Source organism: Hippichthys cyanospilos, chromosome 3 (assembly GCF_059441005.1).
Source record: "Hippichthys cyanospilos isolate Australia breed blue-spotted pipefish chromosome 3, RoL_Hcya_1.0, whole genome shotgun sequence".
NCBI lineage: Eukaryota > Metazoa > Chordata > Actinopteri > Syngnathiformes > Syngnathidae > Hippichthys > Hippichthys cyanospilos.
The window spans coordinates 16,201,279-16,220,659 of record NC_142371.1 but is presented as its reverse complement, the minus strand read 5'-3'; the positions used below and the strand labels follow the sequence as shown (position 1 = coordinate 16,220,659).

Genomic DNA, 19,381 nt, shown 5'->3' with positions numbered 1-19,381 from the left:
GTTCGCGGTCGGCGAGGCACCGACTGCTTTAGTGTCAGATTTACAATCATATGAAGCAAAAAGGGGAGCTTATTCAATCGGCTACTGGTTATTTCCTATCTCATCAGCATTCTTCACAAAACAGGCACGCACAGCAACAGTACGTATTACAGATATGTAAAGGTAAAAATAAAAACAAAAAAAACCCTGCATTCGCTCTACACCACAGGTGTGGAACTCCAGTCCCGGAGGGCCGCCATCCTGCGGGTTTTGCGGTTTTCTCTCCTAAACACTCCCGATTAGGATCCTTTTCAAGCTCCCCCAGATCTTACTATTGAGCTAATCATTTGAAACAGCGGTGTAAGAAATAAAGTTCATAATAAGCAGCGGCGCATCACTAAGTCGTAAGTCTAGAAGCCACACGACATAAATGAGAGTACGGAGTGGTGTGCAAAAGCACAGATTTCAATTTTGACCTTCACTGAAGTATTCAGTCGTTTTTAAAACTTTTGTTCCGACGCTTAAATCGATTTAATACAGATTGCTTAACGAAAAGCACGAGAAGAAAAACAAAGAGTATTTCCTTTGAGGCCCGCGGGTTCTCCGGGGTTAAATATTCTATTGTATTATTCTTAGTCTAATCTCTTCTTTTTATAAGATTGAAATGAAAACTGTTGGTGTCTTACCTTTATTTGTAGATGAAGTCCATGCGCACGCAAGAGCCCGTGTTAGTCCAGACATGGTGACAAACGGCAGGGAAAGCGGTCGCGACGCTTTTTCGAAGGACGGCCACGTAGCCGCGCTTGACGGGCGGGGCGCTCCGGCGTTGGTCTACCTGTGCTAATCGCGTCCACTTTTGACTGAAAGTCCACTTTGGAGGCGTTTCCGAGCTTGGACGTATGATCCTCTTCCGTCGCGAAACGCGAAAGCAATCGCGGCCGGCCGACCCGGCCGGTGCCCCCGCGTAGAAGAAGAGCGCCACAAGTACCCGTTTTGCTCACGCGCGCCCTCTTCGTTGCGGCAGAGAACTGCCCGCCTCACCCTGCGCCTTCGCACTGCGGTTTTATTTCCCGTCAGCAAAACCAAATATGTCGCGAGCAAACATTCGACTTGAATGGTTAAAGACATTGGCCGGACTGTGGAAAACGGGGTCAAAAAAACGCACCCGCAAACGTGATATTCGGAGGTGAAGCTTGACTCGGAAATAGGCGAATTCGGCCAGTTTAACCATACAAAATGTCTGAAATTGCTCCTGCATAAAAATCAGTGGACAAATATTTTGATAGAGTGTTAGAATTCTTTTTTTACTTGTCGTGATGAACTCCCCTGACCATGTCAATTAGGTTCTGTATTGGGACAATAAAAAGGCTCCAAAAAACAAGTTACACATACAAGATTCATACACGCTGTTGCACCTTGCATGATTGTTTTTCTTTTTATAATTTCTGTTTCATTTTTATATTATTTTGCAAAGTCTCTGTAATGTTCCGATTGTTTTCTTCCATTGTTTCCTTCAGAGTTCAGTTATACACGGTGTTGAAATAAAGATGAGTGATGAAAGAAAAAATTGCCTGATAGGATTGCGCGCCACCTTGTGGTCTGGATGAAAATAATTTCATAGAACCGTCGCTTTGTGCAATCGCGATTGAAAAAGGCCAATGCAGAAATGTAAAGGAATCTCGCACATGTCCACACAGGGTGCCGTTTGTTCATTTCCGTTTAAGGGGAAAATCAGAAACATTGGGACATTTTCAACTTTTTACACACATTCCTGTTTTATTTGAAATCAACTTTGAACCCACGTTCCTTTTTTTTTATTAGTGGCACCTGATAAATAAACCGGGTTTCCCTTTGACATTGTCGCATAAAAAAAGGGCTTGTTTGGGTGGCACAACGAGACCCAAACAGTCTGGATGACAGACTTGCGGTTTTCCTTTTTCTCCCAACTCCCCAAAACAAGAAAAGAACGCTCAAGTGGGCGCGCGCGCCAGCGTGATTTCATTTGAGCAAGAGCCAAACGTGTCCGCTTTCCGCGCCGTCTCCCGAGGTCCGACCGGGACGTTTATCGGACCTTTCGTCGCGGGTTTAGCCGTTGACCTCGGGAGGCGCTTCGTCCCGAACTTCGCACCCGAGGCCAAACGCACATTTCGGGAGTATCGCGAGCCGTGAAAAAGAAGAAAGAAAGAATGAAAAAGGACCTTCCCATTGCGGCCCCCCCAACAAGCCTTTTGTCGTTTCGGCACGTGAAAACCGCGTGAGGGAAACCGCCGGCGACCAAATGAGCTCAATTTGTGCGCGCGCGCGCGCTCCGCCCGCGTCCCAGGATACGGAGCGCGGCGCGGGGCCGCTCCGCCCGGAGGACTCGGCCCGTCTTCCTCTCGGCGGCTTTCGTCGCCCCCGGGGAGCTTCCGGCCCCTTCCGTCGGCGCTGCCGTTTTGTTTCGGAGACGCGGATGCACACAGAGCAAAAAGAGAGGCAGAGAGAGAAACGGAGAGAAGGGGGGGGGGGGGGGGGGGGGGGGCGAGTCTTGCGATCCATCCGGCGGCGGCGGCGGCGGCATTTTGCGTTGCGTGCCCTCAGCCCATCTCTTTCCACTGGCGGTAGAAGTCGGCGATGTTCTTGAGCTCCATGCCCGCCGAGCGCGCCGCTTGCACGGCCGACTGCCGCAAAAGGGAAACCACGTTAGACGCGGCGCTTTGGACAAACGCCGCTCAAAAAGCGCCAGCGTACCGGTTCCCCCTCATTTGTTCGAGAACGCGACGTCTGAATACGAAAACACGTATACGGAAGGAAAATACATTGGCCACGTTTTTTGCTTTTTCTTTGCAAGTGTTCTGCATGAATCCCAGAATGTTGAGCCGCACGAAAGCAAAAAACTAAGAAACGATGCATCACCCGCATGTCGTTTTGGTTTCTTGTTAGCGACAATCTGCTTCCCGGGCTTCCTCTTTTTCAACGGAGATGTTGAAATGCAGGATTTGCAGCGACGGCCGACCGTAGGAAAAGATTCCGAAACAAGGACATCTTTTCCCCAAAAGGACAGCGGGCCGCCCCCGCTTTTTTGCGGGTGGCGCGCGGGTACCTTGGTGGCGGCGGAGCGGTCGCACAGCTGCTGGAGCGGATGCCCGGTGAGGAGGGTGACCATGCCCGCGGCGTCGTCGTCGGCGCTCTGCGAGACGGTCAGCTGACGGCAGCCGTCCACCATCTTGTACAGATGCCTGCCCGGGGGCGCTTTTTTTTTTACATGGCGCGCAAGCGTGGGAATCGGACGCCGGAAACGTACCAGGCGTCCGGGTCCTGCCGTTTCAGCTTGTCCCTTTCGAAAGTTCGGCCCGACTCCTTCTGGCAGCGGATGTACCTGCGGCGCGTACGGGCGGGCGGTTACGCGCCGGCCGAGGCCGCGGGCCGCCCGAGGCCGCTCCCAAGGCGCACCTGTTGCCTTTGCGAAACTCCGCCTCCAGGAAGCGGATGGCGTCCCGCGCGCCGGCGTTTTCTTTCTTAAGGCGATCCAGTCCGTCGATGACTGCGAGACACAAACGGGCGCGTGAGCAAAACGTCTGCCCGCGCGGCGCCAGGGACGGCCGCCCCTTCGCGCGTTTGATGTGAGCGAGCGAGCTAGGAGCCAGCGCATGAGATGGCAAGGCCAATTTGCCTTTGTACGCCAAGCGGCATCTACATATTTTTTCAGGCTTTTAGTCCGCGGGGGCGGGCCACCTGTCCTGGGGATGATGACGATGAAGCGGCCGCTGGCGGCCAGGTGTCGGACGAGGCCCAGGTGCTGGCAGAGGGCGTCGGCGTCGGGCACCAGGTAGGGCGACATGGCCGACTGCGCCTTGGGGTGCTGAAGGCTGCCCTCCAGCTGCGACACCTCCAACTGCGGGGGGGGTCGGGGGGCACAGCATCGCCGCGCCGCGCTCGCCCGTCAAAGCCACCGAAAGCGGAAGGAAGGCGCGCCGCCACACCTGGAGCCGCAGCTGAGCCATATCCCGCATCAAGCGATTTCTGCGGGCCTCCTCTTCGGCCTGCGACAAAAGTGAGCGACGGCGCCCTTTAACGGCCGCCTCGGGTTTGGGGACTTTTTGCGGCCTCACCATTTGGAACTGGGCCTCGGCCCGCCGCAGCAGGTCGTCGGCTTGCGACTGGCCGCCGCTGGTGAAGATGCCCGCCTCCGGGTTGAAGTGCAGCACGTTGCCCTGGAGACTGCTGAGGAAATGGCCAAAACTGCGGATGCAACACACGCGCGCCACGCACTGGAGGGGGAGGGGCGGAAATCGAAGCGGAAGTCATTGAGGAGCTCCGCGCAAGCTGGCGCCGCGCGGGGGTGTGCAAGAAAGGCGGTACCTCCTGCAGGGGGCCAACGGAGGCGCGGCGGCGGGCAAAGTCCAGGCGGCGGTGGGCCGCCGAGAGGGCGGGCAGGTGCCTCAGCGCCACGTCCTCCGGCAGCAGCAGCGTCTGGAGCAAGGCGGGACGCTCGCACTGGCCCAGAAGCTCCGTCACGTCCTGGTTCAAGTCGGCCTCTGCCAAACGCCGCATCACACGCCGCGCTCACATTTCTCATTCTTCTCTGCTCGTCAACGGGCTACGGCCGAATAACGGCGCGCGCGATGTCGAGGCGGGCGCGCGCGATGTCGAGGCGGGCGCGCGCGATGTCGAGGCGGGCGCGCGCGATGTCGAGGCGGGCGCGCGCGATGTCGAGGCGGGCGCGCGCGATGTCGAGGCGGGCGTCCGCTCACCGGCTTCGAGCATCGTCTTCCCGTCGGGCAGCAGGTTGAGGAGCACCGACAGGCGGTTCCAGAGGCTCTGGGAACTCTGCGGAGGGAGCGGCGAGAGGCGGGTTCGGGAGGGAGCGGCGAGCGGGCGCGGCTCTGCCCCCCCCCCGCTCGGGCCGGGCTCACCTGCGCGCACATGAGGACGATGTCGGTGTTGGTCCTCAACCAGTCGCTGAACACCTTCACCGCGTGGATCAGGCCCTGATTGGTTAGGATCTCCAGCTTCTCCAGGACGGTCTTCTGGCCCTGCGCCGACGGAGCGCCGCGCCGGCTCCCTTCCGAGTCAGAGTCCGGGTCCAAGTCCGGGTCTGCGGAGCAAACGCGGCAGATACGGTGAGGAGACGTGGCAGGCGGCCACCCGCGGCCGTTTTGGACTTTACCGCTCGGACCGGTCCCGTTGGGCGCGGCGGCGACGGGGTCCTCCGGGGAGGGCGCCTCGTCGGAGGACGCCGCCTGGGGCCTGAGCAGCACGTTGCTAAAAGTGGGCGCCAGGCGGAAGCAGCGCTTGGCCTGGAAGAGCTGCGAGGACATGGCCTGCAGGTTGCTGCTGATGCTGCCGGCCTCGCCGTTGGCGGCGGGGGACGTCCGGCCGCCTCCGCCCTTGGCGTCCTCCCCTTCGCCGTCCCGGCGCTCCGGGGGCCGAGCCCCGCGACGCCGGCATTCGTCCGCCTCGCCCATGTCCTCCAGGTCCGAGCGGGATTCCTGGCTGTTCATGTCCGAGTCCGTCTCGGCGTCGAACGCCGCGCCGCCCTCTTCCTCCTCGGAGCCGCTCCCCCAGCAGGCCTCTTTGGGCTCCTTGCGGCGGGCGTCCGGCTCGGGCGGCGCGGCGGGCGAGGGCCCGTCTCCGGCGGAGGAGGGGCCATCTCCGGCGGAGGAGGGGCCATCTCCGGCGGCCTCGTCGTCCTCCTCCTCCTCCTCCTCCTCCTCCTCCTCGTCGTCTTCGCTCTCGAAGCCCTCGCTCAGATCGCTCTCGTCCTCGCCGCCTCGGTCCTTGCGCCGTCTGCGCATGCGCGACAGGCGGCCGTACTTCTTCCTCCGTTGCTTCTGTCTGACCTCCCCCAACACGCGCCCCTCCTTGGCGCCCGCCTCATCTTCCTCGTCCTCTCGCTCCAGGGAGCCGTTGCGAAGGAGACGCTCGCCCGGGCCGCCTGCGTCCCTGGAGTCCGGCCCGTCTGGATGACGCAAAACAAACAGACCGGATGAGCGCAGTTTTCAGCGCTCCCGTCTGGTAATTCTTGCCTACAAAAGGATTGTTCCTTTTTTCAAACTTTTGGGCGCCTGCCATCGATTGAGCGGATTTATTATTCCGCGCGAGGCGGTTTTAGCCAGACCTCGCGGAAGGGATTCCTCACGGTCGTATTCGCGGTCGCGATTCGAGTGTTTCTGCTGCCGCAATTGGAATCGTCTCGGTCTTTTCCCGCGCTACGCGGCCGGCGGACAACGCGTCGGGGTCACGTCCCCGCCCTCACCCGCGGGGTCCGCGTCGAGCGGCGGCACGCGGCTCTCCGCCTCCTCCAGTTCGGCCTGCAGCCGAATGTTGACGTGGTTGACCAGATGGGAGAAGAGCGCCAGCGTAAACGCGACGGAGGCGCTGTACTGCTTGGAGCCTGCAACGCAAGGCGGATATTTGGCCCCCCGGGGTCGAAGGAGCCCCCTCGGCCCGGGGCCGCCCCCACCTCCTCTCTTCAGGCCGTGCACCGCCATCAGGCAAGTCGCCGTCATCTTGAAGACCAGCGCGTCGGGCAGGGCGGCGCAGGAGCCGTCGGCGGCGCGCTGCCGCTCCTCGTCCTCCTCGCCGAGGGAGTGGCGAGCGGCGCCGTCGCGCGCCGGCGGCGGGTAAAAGAGAACCAGGTTGAAGTCTTCCAGCACCGACTGGCACAGCGAGGTCAACTCCGACTCCGACGGGCTGGGCGGACACGCGGGAAGACTTTTATTTAGTCTGTGTGACAACGGTGAGATAAAAAGCACGAGCGCCCATTGCAATGGTTCATTCGCTACGCCGGCAATTTTTCCGGCCGCGTTTCATGGTTTGGACGCGCGACGAGCTGCGCGCCTTCCGCGTGGTACTGAGAGGCTAATAGAAGTAATGCATGGTAGCTAAACCTCTCCCCCTCGTAATCGCGCCGGGCCAAAATCCACGGCCTTATCTTGATCTTCCACTCCGAGCGGACGGACGAGACCCCCTTCGGCTAACTTGAAGAACATCTACAAACGCTTGGACTCTGGAGTATGAGGTCAATCGAACGGACCGTGTCTCACCTGCTCTTGGGCTGCAGCAGACTCTGCAGGTACATGAAGCCGACCAGGAGACGTTTGATGTCCCTGGACCTGCGGCATAAAAACCATCCGTACGTCGTGGTTGAGTCGAGCCGAGCCGAGCCGCTCGCCCGTTGAAAGCGGCGGCGGCGACGGGAGCTGGCGTTCAATCTCAAAGCCGTTAGCAGCCGCGTTGACAAAACCTTTTCATTGTTCGCGCTCGGTAAAAACCTAAGAAATGGGGACTGAACGCATCGTTGAAAGTTTCCACGCAACGCAAGCGGTGCCGTCCCGACCCGGCTGCCTATCAAATCAATTCGTCTGCCGTATCGAAATGCCGGCCCGCCGTTCCGGTTCCCGGCGCGCACGCAAAGAAAAAGGGAAACTATCTTTACTGACAAAATATGGCGATTTTTACGCCGACTGACGGGGAAGGTCAAAGGCGAATTTGAAAAAAAAAAACGCAAACGCCAGCCTCTAGCGAGGTCTCTCGCTTGGCCGCGCCCCTTCACGACGAGAACGCCGGCGGCGGCGAGCGGGCGCACCTCTGTCGGGACGGCGACAGCTTCTTGGTCTCCTGCTTCTTGACCTGCTGGTACATCTTGGCCGCTTTGTCAAAGAGGCGCTTGAGGTTGCCGTGGGCGCCCTCGAAAGGGCTCTCCGATTGGATACTTTGGAGGCGGGGGCACAAAGGGCATCGCGTCAAGAGGCGCGAGTGGCGGCGAGCGGGCCGGGCGCCGCTCACCAGCGTAGGTAGTAGTAGGTGGCTTCCGCGTTGTAGAACTTGCTGGCGGCCAGCGTCCCCAGCTGATTGAAGGGCATGCCTGCACCGGGAAGGCGAAATCCGCATGGGAACGTCCGCCATGCAACCGCGGCCCCGGGGAATCGCGGCCCACTCACCGACGTGCGGCAGGACGGACAGCGCCTGGTGGTAGAACCTCTCGGCGAGACGCTCCGCCTCCACGCCGGCGAGCTCGTTCTGGTAGCGCGCTGGAGAGCGAGAGACGCGCGGCTAAATGAGGACGCTCCACTCAGGTTGAGAAAAAGTCAGCGTCACGGGCGTCACGGGCTCGCGGCCGGATCGAAGGTCGCCTCGGAATTGGACTCAACATCGACCCGGGCGTTTGGATCCCCAATTAACAAGAGCCCGGTCCCCGAAGCGGCCCCGGGACGCGAGCCGATTACGGGCCCACCGCCACGGCGACAGATCCCCATTTTGAAAGCGGCGGTCATTTTTCCCCCTCCCGCGTGGTACGCCTCGACGCGCGGGCCGTTGGCGGCCCTCTCCGCGCGACCTTGGGCTGCCGCGGCCAATCGCGCCCGCTCCCCGGTTGCTCGGCTTCATCGTCACCGCGGCTAATATTTAAACCGCTTTCACAGAGCGTTTTATACGATACGTCTGCGGCGCTAAAGCGGAGAAAGGCCACCCTCGTGGACACGAAACCAGACTCGGCATCGTCAGCCGTAGTTTTTGTCATAAAGTCCCAGAAGTTGTCGCTCGTTCATTTTGGCATGGTCCGTTTATAAATTGACTGCGGCAGAAATGAGGCGATTTTGCTTCAAACGGATGTCGGCATGGCCGGAAGAAGCTTTTCTTTGGCTCGCTTGAAATGAAGAGGAAAAAATGGATTCTATTTATTGCGTTTATTCACCTTTTTGTCAAAATACCACGTGGATCGCTCCAATTTTATTGACGGAAACCATGTTCGAACGCGTTTTGCTACGAGGTTAAACAATTGTGTTTTCAATACCGTAATATTTTGGCTCCGGGTTATCCCGGCGTCAGATTCCGACACCATCCCGCGCTCAGGGCGGGCCCGGCTCACCCGGCGGGAGGGCCTACTTACCCAGATCGCCCAGGTAGACCAGGCAGCGGTGGCAGGCCGTCTGCGCCCACTCCATTTCCTTGGGGGAGGCCGACACGGCCTTCTTCCGACCTGGGGGCCACATCCGGACGCGGGTTTAGACGGCGGGGCTCCTCGTTATTCAAAGCAAGGAATCAAATAATAACCGTTTCAAAAAAACCCGCGCGGCGCCGGGATTAGGGGGGCAGAGTTTAGTTGGAGCCGCCGAACGAGCTTTGACCTCGGGCGAACCTTTGGAAGAGCGCGGCGACGGTCCGGCGTTTAAGCACCACTCGCCGCTCGCCGGGGGGGGGTCGGGGTTAGGGTCGGCTCGTTTTCGGCCGATCGGAACGGAGGACGATCGTTCGGATTGACAAACGTATACGCGACGGCGAGCTTAGCCAGCAGGGCAACATTTTGCCGCTCGTCGTGGGAAGCAATTGGCGCGGAGCGAAAACAAAACAAAGCAAACCGAGATCTGATCGTATTAGGCTTTAAACCCCCGCTCGGCGCGGCAATTTGGGCGCAGCGTTTCGGCCGAGGGGGCGGGGTTCCTTATCGGCAGGTCGCCAAACTCGCGCCACCCGTCGCAAACAAACGCGGCGGACGCTCGGCGGCCCGTTCCCCGAGCGCGTCGCTGACCGATGAGCGGGTCGGTGACGTGCGTCCAGTCGATGCGGTCCTGCAGCTCCAGCTGGTAGTGCGACTGGACATAGAGCAGCAGGTGCTGGTAGAAGCCCACGCCGGCGATCAGGTGCGTGCGGTAGGCGCACTCCAGGACGCCGCGGCTGTGGACGTGCTGAGAGGACACGGGGGCACGTCACAAAAGACGCCCGGCGTCGCCGCCCTTCTGAGCAGGCATGGGCCGATATGCGCGCCGACGTTACTCGCCTTGCGTATCCCACGCGAGCGAGCCCTCCTCTGCTGCGCCCGCTCATCCCGCTTTCTGCGCTTTCGTACCGCAATTCCCCAAATATACCACGGGCTGTTTCTCCCAAAATTGAAGGCCAAAAGTATGGGCGCGTCCTATAAACGCTAACTTCAACTCCGGCGAGTAGGGAAAATCGAGCGCATTTAACACCGACCGCTCACAATGCGGCCAATGCGAAACACACTTAACTCTACCCGCGACAAATATATAACTTATGGATATGAACACAAGAAGTCGTTGAGGCGGAAGAGGGAGTCGCAAAGTGCTGCTAGAAGGTACTAAAACCATCAGATTACAAAACAATGTTTCTTTTAAATATCGTTGCGCCGTAAACGGAGCTATTTCATACCGAGTGCCCGGATTTCGGTTTCATTTGGATGCGTTCCATCGGAAAGAAGTCGGGCGGGTTCACCGAAGGTTTGCTTCGATTTTATTGACTGATTATAATTCGGCGCGGTAAACGGATATTTAGCAAAACGCATTTGATCGTTTCGAGGTGTAATTTCACGGTGATATTTTGCTCACGGTCGTCACGGAGTCAGAATCCGATATCGTCCCATGCCTAGGCCCGAACGATTATCTTTTACCTTCTTGTTGGTCTTGATGACCTGGATGACTTCGTAATAAACCTTCCTCCACAGCAACTCCTCGGCCTTGCGCCCGTAGTCCACCGGGTGCAGGAACATCAGTTTGACGCACAGCTCCCTCAGCCTGAGTGCAAGGTTAGCGCCGAGAAGCAGAAAGCGAAAGAGAAAAAACAAAAAAGTATAAGCACATCAAATCCTGGTGCAAAAGGAAAGGCGAGGGCACCAGGGCGGGCAAACGTCTCCCGCTGCGGAGGAACTCCCAGCGTTTTTCACCAGTCTCCTCAACGACTTCTTCCCGTTTCCCCTACGTGCGCTCGGACGTACCGTATCGTCGCGAAGGCGGACGCCACGTACTTGTTGCGCAGGCTGATGTTCCCGGGCTTGAAGACCTCCCTGTACGACGCCTTGCCGCCGACGACGGCGTCCAGCTTGTGCACCGACTCCACCACCGCTCTGCGGGACGGAGAAGAGGAACGCGTCGCGTGGGCATTTGGCGGTTGGCTCGCTGGGCCGCATCCGACAAATGATGCGTTTGAACGCCAAAGAAACAATGCTACGCGCGGGCTTCAAAGACCGAACGAAAGAACCTAAATGGATCGGCAAAGTTTACGAAGGTCAAAAAAGGTCCCACCGGATTTGGACCACTCTTTCAATTCGGTGTTCATCTTAAAGAGATCGTCCACTTATTTCTCGTCGCCCTCCGGCCCCGTGTCCCTGAAGGTTTTGGGGTCTTCTCTCCCCGACACACCTGATTCAAACGATGAGCTTATTGGCGAGCTTCACGGGAGCTTGAAAATGATCGCGAGCCGTCGACTCGGGTGCGTTGGAGCGAGCAGATTTGAACCGAGCACCGGCGTTCCACGGCCGTGACCTCTATCTTCGGCGGTAAAAAAATCTGATGGCTAAAGTACCTGGCATGGACCGCGGGTGCTTTTCAAAACCGCTTGCTGTCGACTGACGACGACACGAGAAACAAGCAAGTGCAACGGGTGAGCCGCGATCGGCGGTTACGTGAGCCCTGAGCGAACGTCCGGCGGAGGTGGTACCGGATTAGGGAAAGAATCGGATCTGAACTAGTCGCGGTTGAAAATGGCTGGGAAGAGGGCAATCCCTTTGAAAACGCCGAGCGGCCAATGCCTCGAAGGCGGGCTTATTGGGCAGCCCGATCGACGCCCGGCGAAGATTTGGAGACGATCGTCAGCTCCGCGGTCAGACTCCGCCTTGGCTTGGACTCGCCGAAACGAAGTGATCGTGGTGGCATTTGCGCCGGAGTTGGCGAGCGGGGTCCCGGGGAAACCGTGCTCGTTTCCCGGGGGAAACCGTGCTCGTGTGCGTTTCCCGGGGGAAACCGTGCTCGTGCTCGTGTGCGTCCGCGACGCTTGCCCACTTGGCCGGAGGATGGCGTAATAAAGGCAAGCGAGCGTTCTCGGCAATTCCCTCCCTCGCGCGCTCTTACCTGTACAGGCGCTTGATGAGAAGGACTTTGGCCTCCGGTTCGCCGTCCTGTCCGGGTCCGGGTCCGGGTCCGGGTCCGGGTCCGGGTCCGGGTCCGGGTCCGGGTCCGGGCCCGGGGCCGCTCATGTCCACTTCGGGGTCAGCGGAGCGTCGGCCCCTTTCGCTCGTCGCGTGCTGCTAGCCGGCTAGCGCGATTAGCCTCCGAGGCGTAGCGCCCGGCTCGCCTCCCGTCCGCCGAATGTCTTGGCTTTCCCGTCGGCCGGCCCCTCCTTCGACCCATCCGTTCCGGGCACCGGGAGAGAGCGGCGTCCCGCGATTCGGGCTCGCGGCGGTCAGCTGCGAGGGCCCGACGCGCCCAACTCCGCCGCGAACAGCGCGACGAGAGCGGCCATTCTTCCCCAACAGGAAGAAGCTTTTGCGCTAGCTTATCGCGAGATTCGGGAGGACGCGCGAGGAAACGACGACGGGCTGTCGGAGAGCAGCGCTTTCAAGCTGCAATTCAAAAATACGTTTAAAAAAATACGAGTATGGTTTATTTCGAGCGAGCGAAAATCTTTGGAACGATTTTCTTATCGGGCAACCTTACCAAGTGTGACGCAATCTGTGACATCACACCGACGGGTTGCCAGGTCGGCGTAAATCCGCTTGTATAACGGAAGTGGAAAGAAACTACAGGGCAGCACTGCCAAAAAAAACCGAGCCCACTTCGACGGGTTGCCAGGTACGGGTGAATCCGCTCGGCGTAACGCAAGTGGAAAGAAAGTACCGTGCTTTTAAAAACATTCGTGTATACATAAATAAAGGTTTTGCTGCCACAACATACGGATAAAAATATTCACCCATCCATGAATGAATCTTTAAACGTTTCTCGATTTTTCCATCCTTTACAATGAAGTGTTGCCAGTGAAGAATAAATCCAAAGTTAAGTGCCTCGTTTCATTTTACTTTCAGGGTAATTGAGGGTAATTTCAGGGTAATTGAACGAAGATTTCGTTTTTAGCTGCAGTTTGTTTTTAGCCCTTTACTGTTCTTGGGCATTCGCAAACTCAAACGTGCAACGCTATAAATTGCACCATTCAGGGACGTAGCAGGACATTTTGTGTCGTAAGTAGAGCTGTCATCAATGTTTTTCATCCTTTTTTTATATATTCGATCACATTAGGCGAGGATTTTGACTTTGTTCGGAATCATATTTCTTTTTTTCCGCAAACCGTGAGCCAAAATCCAAATTTGAGACTTGGAAGGAATCCGCGTTGCACACGGGATGATGAATATCGTATGAGATCTAGATGACAGACAGCGTGTCAGCCGAGCTGCTGGGAATTCCTCTCATAATGCGTGGCCCTCCCACCCAAGACCGGATGGAACTTTTGGGGCGTGTTGGGCCACCATCTGGACAGACAGACCGAGAAAAAGATGCCGGTGCGGGGGGCCGTCACCTTCGCCGTCGCGCTTGTTTGACCGGCACGTGGAATCGGCCAATTTGGGGGCGTCCTTGCGAGCGGGAAGTCCGTCGAGCGGCCAATCAGTCAACGTGGTGATGGCAGCACCTGTGCGGACGACCTTGAGCATTCAAACGGAGGGCCACACGTCCCCTCGGGACGCAGTTTTGCACGCGCGAGCTGGCAGGAGGCCTCCTCCATTTTTTTTTGTTCTTTCCTCAACTAACTTACCTGACACATTTTTGCACCCCAAAAAAAAAATTTCCAAAGCCATCCGTTCTTCGCTTCACGTTGTTAATTGTTGTTTGGGCGTCGGTGCTTTTTGGGGCCCCATCATATGTATTAAATAATACACGAGATAGTATTGTCAAATTGAATTGAAAAGGAACACGGTTATCTTTTGGGGAAGGTCGAATTTGTGTTCAGCCAAAGCCTCGCTCGTGTGTGTGTGTGTCGATGTCATTTGATGACATTTAATTGCCCCCCGGTCCACAATAAAAGTGTCAAGCATTGACCCTAACCCTAACCCTAACCCCTTTCCTTCCCCTTCTGGGAGCTTTGACAGGGGATGCTGGTGTGTACCTTATACTGAAAAGATGTCTCTGTACGGCCTCTTTTCATCTGTGAAGCCCTTTGAGACTTCGGTGATTTAGGGCTATAAAATAAAATTTGATTGATTGATTGATTGAGTGATTGACCAGTCCGTGGCCATAAAAAAGGTGGCTCGGGGAACCCTGCTGGAAGCGGTTGCCTTGCTCCATTCCAAATACAATGCGAAAACTGTTGCAACTGAATGAAAAATCGCTTCAATGGGATCTGTTTTCCAGACAAAATCAAAATATCAACAAAGAAAGAGCACAGCGAAGCACACTAGGTTAAGAATGTAATCATTTATTCGTTAATTTGTTTGATTTCTAGCTCCAGACTTACTCGCCGAAAAATATACATTTCTGGCGTATTGAAAAGAAAAGAAGAAAAGCGAAATAAATAAAGCCAAGTCGGAAGGATGGCGACGTCGTGGCGGCACGCGCGCCCATCCCGTCGGTCCGCAAAACCCAAAGATTATCATCCATATTATTGTTATTATTGTTATGACAGCAATAAGGAAATCATCAGAACACCCACATTCATGTACGTCACTCTTCCACAGCACTCTTCCAATAATATACACCGAAAAATAGCCGTTCTGTCCCCCCCCCCCCCCCAAAAAAGGAAACCGGAGTGGAGGCATATGGGGGTCACCGGGGGTATTCGGATTCGGGGTGGGGCGGGGTGTATAGTATATATATATATATATATATATATATATATATATATATATATATATATATATATATATATATATATGGCTTGTCGAAAGGGAGGAAATGGGCGGGAGGATAAGATATGGGGGAGGCACACTTAGTTAGCATTCGGAAAAAAAGCAACGTCGGCCGAGAATGAAAAAGAAAAAGGGTTAGCTTCCAAAGGATGAGGAAAGGTGGTCCAGGGCGGTTGTCGGAATAAATATAGATCTCTGGGCGACAACCCGCAACCGATCAAGTGGAAGCCACGGTTGATTATGGGGCCGGCCGATGGAAGCGCCCGCCCGGCCCGCTCGTATTTACAATCGTCCCCCCGAAAAAGGCCGGAAAAAAAGGAGCGCTTTCACCCTCTCAAATGGTAGAAAGACAAGAAAAACATTCGAGAGACGGGCGGAAAAATAACTCTGCGCCTTATTACAAACAAACATACACACAGCATATATGTACCGTATCTATCCGCGCGCACATCGGTTGGGGCTCGGGAATATCTGGCGCCGAGCCGTCCGGGGATCGGGCTCCGGGCTCCGGGCTCCGGGCTCCGGGCTCCGGGCTCCGGGCTTCGGTCCCCAGCCCCGGCGGGAAAACGTCCAAAGTGCATCGGCGCCCAGTACAAAATGGCGATCCTCTTGTTTGTAAACAGAGAGCTCCATGGCGACGTGTGCAATTTTCGTTTTTTTCTTCAGGGGCGGGCGCACAAAACGGTGCCTCCGTACGGGCAGGATTGTCTCGGTAAGAAAAGGGAATCGACAATTCCGATAAGGGGCGGTCCTTCCTTCTATCATCCCTCCCGATAAATAGGAATAGAAAAGGGTGGAGAAAAGGGCGGGAAAGGTCGCCAAAATGGCCACCCGTCCCCTGTGGATCATAATTGAAAAAGACTACAAGTGAGAGACAGAGAGAGAGAGCGAGAGAGAGAGAGAGAGAGCCAGAAGAATCATAATAAATGCTTTGAAAGGAAATCAGTGGGAACCCTCCTGTTAGGTTCCCGCCGGGACGACCGGAGGCAAAAGGCCTTTTCGCGGCCGAGTTCAACCGGCGACTCTCGCCTGCGTTCTTCGCGTCCGGATGGCAACGAAAGAAGGAGCCCGCCGACGGACGGAGGCGCGGCGACGCCACAACGGGGCCGGACAAAACGCTCCCAACGGGGACGCCGCCGTTTTGCTCGGAAGCGTGCAAATCCCGTCCCGGGCCGGCTCCGGACGCGTCGAAAGGAAAAGCCGCATCCCTGTCGACCCACTCGACAGGGAGTCGGGCGGCCGTTTTGCCGAGAGAAAAAAAAAGCCCTTGAAAGCAATTTGAGCGTCGGACACAAAATGGGGCCGGCGCGTCTACCCAAACGTCTCCAGCGTCCCCGACCCAACGGGCGCTTCGCTTCCGGGCGGCCATTCGGGGAACCGATTTCGCCGACGGACTCGTCGATCGCGAGCGGACGCGGCCGACGTAACAGGAGGGTTGGGAGAAAAAATACAATACCCGCCATGCGCCTCTCGCGCATTCCTGCATAGTCATGCGCGAAGGTCCCCGGCCTCCCGCCCCCAAGGAAAAGAAAAAGAGGGCAAAAGAAGGCCGGGACCGGACCGGGCGGCGCCTCCTCGCTCGGGTTAGGGTTCCGGACCGTCCTTACAGCGCGCGGAGCGGGACCGCCGGCCCGCCTTCTCCCTTTGTCAACCCACGGCGTCGCGCGACATTTGGCCGTGCCAGCCCGCCGCGTGGCGCTGTTGGCGCATCAGCCACTTAGCTTGCGCACTGTCCTCCATGAAGCTTTGCGAGTGGCTGAAGAAACACAGGAGGGGGGCGGGCACGGTGTCATTTTCCAAAAGATCTCCACCCTTACGCCCCTCCGTGCCGCGCTACGCTTCGGGCCGTCTTGGCGCCCGCGGGCTTTTTCGAGCGAACCGCTTCATGTGAACGGCGGCCGCCGTTTGGAATTCGCATTGGCCCGGGGGCTCCAAACGTTGGCGGCGGCGGCGGCGGCGGAGGGGCCTTTCCTTTCACGCTTGACTACTTTGGACCGACGTTGTCCGGGCGGGCGGCGGCTTTTGTGCGATTCCGAAACCCGGGGCGGCGCCGATCGCCCCCGACACCGGGCCGGGCCCGCCCCGTTTGGCACTCAGCAACGACAAGACCGACAGGCGACACGTTTAGGAACGAGACAGAAAAAACAAACATAAAGCACACTCCGCACCCTTTTTCATTGATTCCTGATGGAGTTGGTGATCAAAAAGCCTGGGAATTTTCTCAACAAGTGGACCCATTCAAAAACGAGAATGTAGACCCCCCCCAATCAAAATCCTAGACGGAGTTTCCCTATGTATTTTGGAGACGGTTTTTCTTCTCGATCATTCGGGCGCCATCTTGTGGTAATGAGCGATTGTATGTCGCGGGGGGAAACGCCTTGATTTAGTGGAGCGTAAGACTCGCTAACATAAAAGAGGAGGAGCTTGCTTCAATCAGGCTACGGCGCAGCGCTTTGCTTTAGTCAGAGCGCAGCACGAAAGTAGCGCTTTGTCGCCGCCCTGCCGGCGAGGAACGAGGTCGGTCCGAGCCGAGCCGAGCCGAGCCGAGCCGAGCCGAGGAGCTTCGTTTAGACTGGCTGGCCCGAGTCTCCGATCGGAACTAGGTCGGAGCAAGTTGAGGCGACTACCGTAATTCCCTGAACAGAAGAAGCGCTTTCGCGCCTTCGTTTTGGGCTCAAATTCTGCTAGGTTGGGTCTTACAACATGTGACATCTTACAACTTGTGGCGCCGTCTAATATAAAAGCAGCGCTTTGCCCCCCTCTGGTGGCAGCTTTTCATTTATTTTGGAACTTGTTGATTTCCGAGTGAGGCCGCGTCGCGCGGGTGCGCAATCGAGTCCTGCTTAGCGCCCCCTCGCGGCTCGGGCCACAATCAGGCGCAGACAAATAAAGCGAGACGAGGAGGAAGCACAAAGACGCATGGATATGACAGGAAAAGCGCACGGGGGCCGGCGGGCCGCTTACGCAAGCGCACGGGCGCCGATCGCACCATTTGTCGTTTAGCACCGGTTTGGGTTCTGATCTTGAGAAGAGAAAAGAGAAGGGGGGTGGGGGGGGGGGGGGGGGCAGGCACTTTCCCGAGTGTGTGCGCGTGTCGCCTTCTTGTCCGACAAGAGCGCAAAGTTGAACAAAGCCCTTTGTTGTGTGCGTGTGTGTAGGAAAATTACTTTCAGAGCATCTCTCTCTCTCTCTCTCTCTCTCTCTCTCTCTCTCTCTCTCTCTCTCTCTCTTTCTCTGTCTTTCTCTGTCTTTCTCAGTGCAGCGTTCAAGCCCGCCCGGGGCCACTCGCCCCCCCCCACCCACCGGCACCCGGGGCGGTCGGGTCGCCACGGAGCTCTCGCGGGGGGGGGGTTAGGGAGGCCGGGAGAAGAAGACGGCGAGGAGGCGCAGAGGGCCGCTTCCTCCTCCTCCTCCTTTTCACACCGGGGTCTGCTGAACCCAAGGAGGAAAGCTGGTTCTCCTAAAGGGGGGAGGCGGGGCCGGGCGGGGTGGACGTATACAGGGAGAAGAAGAAGCCGTTCAATGAGCCACGAGGGGGAGGCGGGGCGAGGCGGGGCGGAGACGGCGAGAGGGACTCACAAATGCTGATGGATGGGAAACAGGACGGCACAGCGCCATTCATTTTGCAAAAGCTTTTGTTTTTTCGGCGCCCCGTGAACCGCCGCGTTGGTGTCGGCGAGGGCGGGGGCGGAGCTAGACGCGGCCCGCCCCCTCGCCGATCTCTGGCCCTTTCCGAGCAAAGCGGGTGGGTTGAGGTGAGGTGAGGTGAGGCGAGGCGAGGCGGGGCGGGGCGGCGGTTTTGCAATGGAAAAGAAGCGGGAGACACACGGCGGGGTTGGAAGAGCCTTCGACTTTGACCTGCGCGACAACCGCTGGATGAGCCCGACAGAAAAGCGCTTTAGAAACGCTCTTCCCCAATTTGCGCGCCTTGGATCCGTCTTGGCTAAACCCTACAAATTCCACAACGGCATCTGTCCGCGCGGCTCGTTTATTTAGTCACCAAACATTTGGCGGCAATCCGTTTGGGGGAAAGGGACCAGAGGCCTGCGCTTTGCGAGTTTTACTTTCGGAACTTCGCAATCGCTGAAAAGCGTACGGAGACTTGTTGGCCGATGGAAAGGCCTCCGATGTTTTGCGTTTGTTTTGTTTGCGCGCGCATTTGCGGCGGAAGGCGACTTGAGGATGGCCCCGCTTCACGGCGCGGGGGTGCAAGCGTGACAGGAAATGGGATGGCGCCCCGTTGCCTTCAGCGGGAGAATCCAGGCAAAAAGACTTTCTCTTCTCAATCAGAACCAAACCAAAGCTTTGGCTCAGCGCAACAAATAGCGCGAGTGACGCCATGCACGCGTGTCGGGCGCGGCGCACAATTCCAGTGCGCGCGTGGAATGGCGTGAGCCGCGGCGGGTGGGACGGGGGGGGGGGGTCGTGGGAGGGGTGGCGCTCTTTGCACAAAATAGTTTTTATACAACTAAAAGTACAAAAAAGACAACGCGCGCGCACACACGGAACGAGGCGGCTTTGGAGCGGGAATGGAGACTTCCCCATCATTGCCTTGCCGGCGACACACGCTCCGCGTACGCAAAATACATACCGCATCTCTTTTCCCCTCGTTTATTTGGACGTTTGCGTTTGTACGTCGAATTAACGTCACGTAAGCGACGTGCGGCTACATTTGCTTTCCCTGACGCTGTTTGTTTCATGTTTGTGATGGCGTCCAAAAAAAACCAAAGGGAACTTTGCGCGAAGCAATCATAACTGTATCGATGCATCTCCTTGTGGCAACTTATGGAACGTACC

The 19,381-nt window shown here is 57.3% G+C and overlaps 2 protein-coding genes across 10 annotated transcripts in view; both read right to left on the bottom strand.

Annotated features, from left to right (window-relative positions):
• Positions 1-1,727: 1,727 nt before the first annotated feature.
• smg5 (SMG5 nonsense mediated mRNA decay factor) lies at positions 1,728-12,370 on the bottom strand. 3 transcript variants are annotated; one of them, XM_088411516.1, is made up of 22 exons: positions 11,823-12,357; positions 10,721-10,819; positions 10,367-10,490; positions 9,491-9,647; positions 8,852-8,941; positions 7,905-7,994; positions 7,750-7,828; positions 7,550-7,675; positions 7,008-7,076; positions 6,425-6,654; positions 6,218-6,355; positions 5,129-5,920; positions 4,875-5,056; positions 4,713-4,788; positions 4,321-4,496; positions 4,071-4,229; positions 3,942-4,001; positions 3,694-3,853; positions 3,412-3,502; positions 3,263-3,337; positions 3,062-3,210; positions 1,728-2,639 (listed from the first exon to the last, which is right to left on the bottom strand). In XM_088411516.1, the coding sequence occupies exons 1-22, from the start codon at positions 11,945-11,947 to the stop codon at positions 2,065-2,067; spliced, it is 3,822 nt and encodes a 1,273-aa protein (XP_088267642.1). In that variant the 5' UTR covers positions 11,948-12,357; the 3' UTR covers positions 1,728-2,064. The 3 variants fall into 3 exon arrangements, with proteins under 3 accessions (XP_088267642.1, XP_088267644.1, XP_088267643.1); XM_088411518.1 differs by having other exon boundaries at positions 2,489-2,639; positions 3,062-3,197; positions 11,823-12,361; XM_088411517.1 differs by having other exon boundaries at positions 2,489-2,639; positions 3,062-3,197; positions 4,875-5,920; positions 11,823-12,370.
• A 1,764-nt stretch (positions 12,371-14,134) lies between these two features.
• Positions 14,135-19,381, bottom strand: part of syngap1b (synaptic Ras GTPase activating protein 1b) — a 36,879-nt gene continuing 31,632 nt past the window's right edge. For 6 of the 7 annotated variants that reach the window (XM_088411435.1, XM_088411436.1, XM_088411438.1 and 3 more), the window contains one exon: positions 14,135-16,340. In XM_088411435.1, the coding sequence (XP_088267561.1) occupies positions 16,232-16,340 (109 nt within the window). In that variant the 3' untranslated portion in view covers positions 14,135-16,231. Of the gene's footprint in view, positions 16,341-17,849; positions 18,045-19,381 lie in introns of those variants that run through there. The other variant, XM_088411437.1, reaches the window with a different exon arrangement.